This window comes from Triticum urartu, chromosome 7A, assembly GCF_056163025.1.
Source record: "Triticum urartu cultivar PI428250 chromosome 7A, HENAU_Tu73, whole genome shotgun sequence".
NCBI lineage: Eukaryota > Viridiplantae > Streptophyta > Magnoliopsida > Poales > Poaceae > Triticum > Triticum urartu.
The window spans coordinates 312,876,671-312,884,080 of NC_141879.1; the positions used below are offsets into that span (position 1 = coordinate 312,876,671).

At 44.0% G+C, this 7,410-nt stretch overlaps 1 protein-coding gene across 1 annotated transcript; it reads right to left on the reverse strand.

Moving 5' to 3' along the window:
• Window positions 1-3,294: 3,294 nt before the first annotated feature.
• On the reverse strand, window positions 3,295-6,686 carry LOC147959441 (uncharacterized). The gene has a single exon (XM_087533098.1). The coding sequence runs from the start codon at window positions 4,197-4,199 to the stop codon at window positions 3,441-3,443; it is 759 nt and encodes a 252-aa protein (XP_087389224.1). The 5' UTR covers window positions 4,200-6,686; the 3' UTR covers window positions 3,295-3,440.
• Between the last annotated feature and the right edge of the window lie 724 nt (window positions 6,687-7,410).

Here is a 7,410-nt window from a genome sequence, read left to right on the forward strand (position 1 = left end):
TGTTAGTCAGGATAACCAGCTTACGTACCGCATTAAGAAGTACCGACTATGCTTTTTCCGCTTCTTGGTCAATAGGACCTACTTCTCTGGTAAAGTAACCTTCAAGACGGGTTTGGAAACTTAGGCATACAGCATAAAAAAGTTCAGAAACCTCCGTCTTTTGGTCCTATTTTATTCGATTCAATGTGGGAATGACTAAGACAAGTTAGGCGAAACAGATATGCATGCACCATAGAGGTTTATCCACCATAGGTTTGTACACAAGAATAGTAGTCACAGCGAGGGATACAAGCTTTTCATAGAGCCAAATTGAAATGGCAAGATAGAAATCTGCCGTTGGTGGAGATGGGAAGCTTTGTATATTCTACGCTCGCTTAGAGATGAATCATACTTGATCACTTGATTGACCCACTTGGTGCCATAGGGTTGCCTACTTTTGCGCTAAGGGATCTACCGCGGGCTGTGCCTAGCGGATCCCATACAGATCTATAACCTAGTCATTACTCAAAAGGTTTCTCGCTTGAATAGGCTGTAATAGATCCTTCGATAAGAAGAGGCCTAGCTGGCTTTATGGATCCTTCCTCGCAGAGATGAGAATGGAATCCAATAGAATCGAACATAGTCAAGTCAGCTCGAGGCAGAGGTATCCATCCTTAGGCCTGGACTCACGAGACCAGGTTGGGTGCGGAAAAGGTGATGAGAAGTGTTTGCATAGAATTTATGGGTGTTGGCTATTCCTTTCCTTGGCCATGGCCAGTAGAAAGAATGGAAACCTTGGCCAGTAGATGGAAAGGGTACGGGAATGGGGATAGGGAAAGTGTACCGTTTCTTGTTTTGGTATGGGTGCGTGCAACACTGATTATTGATCGAGGCTCGTAAAAGAAAGACTTGGGTTTGATAGATCTCCTAGACTAGAATCACTCCTTCCGGCATGCAAGACTTGAGTCGCCATCTCCATATCGGGGTCTGGGAAGCTCGTCTGTCTGTTTGGGGATTTCGATTTCCAATCTTAGGCTGTATGAAACAGAAGAATGAGAGAACTAGTTTCAAAGGATAGCGATAGCATTCCCGGAAAGTGAGCTTGACCCACGGATTCCAGAATGATGCAACAAGAAATGGTAGCTTTCTGTGTTCCTAGGTGGATGGGTAAAGGCATTCCTAAGATGAAGATGCGGATGAAGATGGGGCTGGGCTATTGGTAACACCATTCCAGGCTCTCCAATTCGAATAGATCAATGGCTTGGTCTAAGCTTCCCTTGGTTCTTCCGTTTCGAGAGGAGGGGTATCAGATTGTGCATAGGTTGGTGGGTCAGGCTCGGTGTGAATACCTTTTGTGAGTGACTCACCATTCCTGCTTGATCTGTCTCCTGCTCCAGCCCCTGCTCCTGCTAGAAGGGCTTACGACGAATAGATTGTTGGAATGGCTTTAAGTGAAAGGGAATCCGGCAGCTTATATAGCGCTAGTGAGAGGCCTCCTAGTCTATTTCGATGGACGTCTCCTAATCCTTCTTTTTCTATGGGTTCAGGAATGCCATGCCAATAACAGATAGAGCAGCTAATGGTCAAGCCAGAGGCAGCAGGTCTCATTCCAGACTCCACTCAGAATACCCGGCTCTTTTTCTAGACTCCACTAGGAAGACCTTGCTCTTTCACAGATACGGGGATCAGACATGGCTATCGCTTCGACAGCTTCTCCGGATGAAAAGACGCCGCCCAATGGATGGAGTTGGAGGGACACGGAATCCTGGATATCTTGCCTTGGTTCCGACTCTAAACCGTTCTAAACAGATTCTTTCTGCATACTGATGTTGGCAGTTATGCCTAGGTGATAGATGTATGTTGCTGGATTGGAAAGCTATACGATCCCTTTTATTCAATTATGACAGCTGAGAGGAATTTGGGATGGCCCCGCTAGAGTTTCCAAAATGAATCGAATTGAACCCTATTGTTTTTTCACTCTAAATTCCATAGTATCAATACAATAACCTTTGAGAAATTGTGAGAACGGGAAGATGCAATCATTTAGATGGTGAAAATAGCCGAGAGTTGAGCAACCCCTAAAAGCACTCACAATGAATGGTACCAGCGGATACCAACCAGATAGAAACATGCTGAGAAATCTCTGTTATAGCTGAAACTAATATACCAATCCTATCCGTGACCCTTTCCACATTCTTTTCTTAGTCACCTAACCTATGACTGCTTTTTCTTTTAAGCTTTAATAACCTTAACATTCGAATCTGCATCTGCTATTTCAGTTCTGTCTAAAGATACTATTCTTTGATCACTTGAAACATAGTAGAAAGCATCTAAAACAGATATTATTGTGGATTCCCTCTCCTTGTGGGCTGGACTCCTTTTTACATGGACAGACAGGAAAGTGGAATCTGAGGAATTAGCTGGAACAGACTCACCTTAGCTTTGAACGACTATATCCCCTCTTCTATCTACATATGGATATATATGGTCTTTAATAAAGGAAGATGATTTTAGCCGAGGACTAACACAGCTTCCATTTTGCAGCACATCTCTCAGTGGGAATAGCATCATCCATGACTTCAGGCACAGCTAGCTACGGGTAAGCACAAAAGGTAATGACGAGAGGGCCGTCCTATGTACCCTGAAAGAGAAACTATGTGATAGAAGCCCGCTTTCCCTCTCTTCTATCCCACCTAACCACTTCGGGTATCAGTGGCCTCGTGATCTCCATGAACAGAGATCACTACACAAAAACAACTATATGAAAAACTCGCTTGCTTCTTCGAATCTCGAAATAACAGAACATATAGAAAGTGTTTTTGTGATGAGACCATTCTCTTCGGGGAACCTATAGAAAGATTATCAGACGGCTTTCATGATATTATGCTTCCTTGCCCGTGTGGAACATGTGTGAGCATTATGTTTTTCCAACAAGTGATCCGACTGGAAGAAGTGTTATATGAGGACTTCGAGATCAAATAGAGAATCTGTCTCTCCATTCCTCGTGAGCCACTTATTTCTCCGAAATCAGAGATCAGAGTGATTTTCCTCCTTTTTCCCAAATAGTCGACGGTCTTACACCATTGGGATACTTCGGATAAACTGGAGTACATATATGAGAGACCGGTGCTAAAACCTTTTCTCGAGATATCTTCCAGATTCTTAGGGTCCTTGCTCCGGATCTCGCCCCCCCGGTGCGAAAGCAGTTGGTTCCGTAGTTTGAGAATTCTACTAATTCCAAGTATTCCATTATTATTATTAAATAAGAGAATATAAAAAGTAAAGAGGAGAAGACATAACCAGAAGAATTGTGAGAAATAAGTTAATTTATCAAGTTGAGGCATTTCGATTTGGATTTCAAATAAGAAAGAAAAAAAAGGATTTTGTGAAATTTAGGAGTCGTTCGAAAGCATCAAGAGGGAAGAACTCAGATAGAAAGGCAGGCGAAGTTGGCGGCCAACCTAATCCCCCTCCCAGTTGTACCCTTGTGCATCCCCTTCGTAAACGATTTCCACTGGATCTGGAGATTCCCCGGGTCCCCCCGAATCGTCATCTTCGGACCCTGAATCATCATCCCACCTTTTACGCTTCCTCGAAGAAGACGGGCCTGCCTCGTTCGCCCCATCATTTGCTTTTGTGCTTTCAGGGGATCCCGTGGAATGAGCCTCCTGCTCTTCCGCAGGCGCATCGGGGTCGGGAGAATCTGGTTCACCGAGCTCGGCGCGGCGAAACCGCTTCGCCAGATTGGTGGCTGTTGCGACGAATTCGCTTCCATCTCCGGCTTCCGTATAATCAGAGAAGATTTGTTGAAGAGTATCTCCTCCCTCACTATTCCACAATATAAGACTTTCAGTGAACGATCGCGCAGACTCACCCTCCTCTAAAGGAAGAGGAGTGCCTACTTCGTTAAATATTCTTTCAACCTTGGAAGTCAACTCCGAAATCATGGCTTCGGGATGGGCGGCGTGCGCCATTTCCTGCTGGAGGTCTGGTAGTCCACCAATGGGAGGTTGGTCTATGGGAAAGTCACCCTCGTTAGGAGCATTGGTCATGACGAGAACATTGAGATCCGCGACATTCTCATTCCCAACATGAAAGGCTATTCCTTGAACTCCGAATAAGACAACTAATGCCATTATTAGTACTGGCAACGCAAGACCAAACGATGGTATAGCAATGAACAAAAGAATGACACTTGGAAATAATGAACGAAGAATCATTGGAATTTCCCATCTTTTTCAGCTCTGCTCCCTAAAAAAAGGGGGACTTTCTAAAGTGACTGGGTTTTTTACCCAAGAACCTGCTATTAAAGAGAAAGAGACAGACTAACAAGAAACAGCCTTTACTTATTCCTACCTGGGACTGAACACCTACACAATAGAGATTTGAAGAAGTAACAACATTGTTCTTTTTAAGTACAGTAAGATTTCGACAAAAAGAATGGGGGTCTTCCCCTCGCTTTGAGGGTCGCTTGAATTTGAGTTCGTTTGCTGGTCAGGATCGCCTCGAAAGCCGTTTGCGGGCGCATACGTTTTCTCGCTTCATTGTTATACGATTTTATTCAAACGAGATCCCTACCTACGACATAATTAGCGGGTCAGCCTGCCTTTAGCCTTGGAAGAACTATTTGGTTGGTACTTGATAATTTCTATCTGTGGCTACTCCGCGAGCCCTTGCAAAATGGGACTTCCCTAGCTATCAGTCTAAGAATGCTTCAACGAGAAAACAAGCTGTCACATGACATCGTCTACCAACTGAGCTATTTTCATCGCCATTGAAGCAAGTTTAACGCAAGCTCTACTCCCGGAAAGACATGAACTCGGTTCCCGTACTGGTCACATGCAATTAGAGCCTATCATCCGCAGATATGGGGCGTATGTCTTTACTATACGCATATTTTTATTCATCCGTGATAAATGAGTGCTTCTCAATCGTTCCAGTCCCATCCTTGCGTCTCTCTCCCGGTCATGCCGTCTTCTTCGAATCCTCCTTTACGATGGTGGTATTTTAGATAGCCTGAAAGGCCCCGTCAGCGATAGAAGCTATGGGTTTTTTACTTGCGGTAGACTGTACCTTTTTTATTTATTTCTTACCAAGACTCTCTTCTACGGAATTCCTGGCGTAAACCCCCGGAGGGCGTGCCCCGCAGGGCGTTTGTTCAACATAACAAGAGCAGAGCTTCAAATCAGCTCATTTTCTTTCTCATGTAAAAATGGGTACTCCGCTGCTTTGTTTTTTCCTGAGGATACCAACTTAACCGATGGAATGGAATGCATTCATCATCGGTATGGATTTGATACCAACTCCCTATCGTTCTTTCGTCTATTATGAGATTAAGACATTAACATGCGCCAGTAACATTAAGCATGATCGTATCCGGAGGAGCTAGATTGTAAAAAGATAAGGAAACCTTAGATGCTTCATGATTTTCTCTTTGGCTCGATTGCTTTATATTTGTCTTATTTTAGGAAGGCCTAAGAATGGAAGAGAATGAGAGATATTCATGTTATCGCGAGCCGCAGGAGACGACTAGTCATGTACAACCATTTCGATCGCTTTAGCGTGCTGTCTTCTTGTCTCTACTCGAGATCTATTCTATAATTTGACATGTGTGGCATGGGGGCCGGCGGTATTGTGTGTTGTTGAAACACTGGTAGCGAAAACTAGAGTGGAATGCTTGACGAAGACACTGGGGTTCCATGACGGCTACGCTGTAGACAGTGAGGGACGAAAGCTAGGGGATTTCCCAAAGTGGTCATACTCTCTTACTGAGTTATCAAACCTGCCTGCACCAGCCAACCTACCGCGACACTTGGTCGGTACGTGCTGTTTATCTCCACGCTATCTGTGACAGTTAGCACGCTCCTTTATTACAATCTGTGTATTATTCAACTTAATTAGATAAAGGCCTCTCATTATTTGTTTAAATCTTTGCTACTTACAGATGTGATTGGTGTCGGGAATCCTACCCAAACTTGGAAAAGAACTATTCTATTTGGCACTTGAGAAACCGATATAGGATTTAGGTCGTCCCGACCAGTAACAAAAGGGAAATTGGGCCCATTCACAAGAAATGAGAATTCTCGTTCGTATAGTATAAAAGAAGGAGGTCGGCACCGTGCTTTGGACAAATTGACTTTCTTCGCCATTCTCCTTTTTCATCTATATACACAATTCTACTTGATTTGCCCTTGAATAGTAAGCCCCGGAATTACTAAATTGTATGGTTGTTTTCCGCGTGGTGAGCAGGATCCAACCCATCGAGCGGTGGCCCTATCCAACGGTTGGTTCTTGTTATAATGGTTGGGGAGACCTTTGATTGTGAATACCAAGTGGAACAAGCGAGTAAAGAGGGAAGGCAGTCTAAGTTTCCAATCCAGTGTCCTAAGCGCCCTGCTTTCGTCTTGATTTATTGCATAGGTAGTGTGCAGCTGCTGCCCGTTTCAAACTTGTACTCCTCTGGTAGTGTAGTAAAGCCCATTAGAAGTGAGATTCGTTGATTCTATCAATAATCTTAAACTTAAACCTCGTGAAGCCCTACCCTAGGTAAAGGGCTTCTGCTACCAGACGGATTGAGTGAGGAAACGTATGCACGGCTTCACTATTTAGTAAGGGCAGCGGCTTTAGAGTAGGAAAGGGTGTGGCCATAGTTTCCTGCACACCGAAGCTATTAGTGACCCGCTTTGGAGACTCATCCCAGGGAAAAGGTAGGAGCGCCAAAAGCATCTGTTGGTGGGTAATCAGCGAAGCAGCTTCTTTACACGCCGAAGTAGATATGTATGGTCAGGGGAAACCGACAAAGGAACCATAAGCTAGAATACTGGTATCAAGAGATGACAGTTACAACCCCATCTTCTATTCTGAAAGGAAAAAAGAAGAGGTGCACACGGCTAACTAATCTAAATAATGAGTGAGAAAAGACCTTCCTTCGTGGGCATTGACCGCTAAAGATGCCACTGCTTCTCAATCCGAGACAACAACTAACGCTTCTTTTGGTGTTACTACCCCAAACCCCAATCATTCTGTTCGCTCATACCACGTCTCAATAATCACTCCAATCTGACACCTGCGCCATGTTTCTCGATAAAAAATGAATGAACTTCTGGTTCAGAAACCAATCGTGTGGATACGTGGACACAATGGGATTATTCCTGCGAGTAAGAAGCGTTCACAATCGGGTAATTCGTACCTCCAGCTGTCTTTAAATAAATATCTCGCCTAGCAGGAACCTAAATCCCAACTAGATTAGATGGAAATGCGTATCATGTGAGGAATCAATCCTACACTCCTTTCTGGTTATTTGAAAGTCGTGCTAGCATTCTTTTTTATAAACAGGAATGGAAACAGAGCTTTAGCCTTACTTAGCTTTCTAAAGAGAAACAACTTATCTCCTTTCCTTTTTACAGGTGTACAGGACCCGAAGGGAGAAAT

Bases quoted from the DNA above. Each gene is read 5' to 3' on its own strand.
- LOC147959441 (XM_087533098.1), bottom strand. From the start codon at position 4,199: ATGATTCTTCGTTCATTATTTCCAAGTGTCATTCTTTTGTTCATTGCT.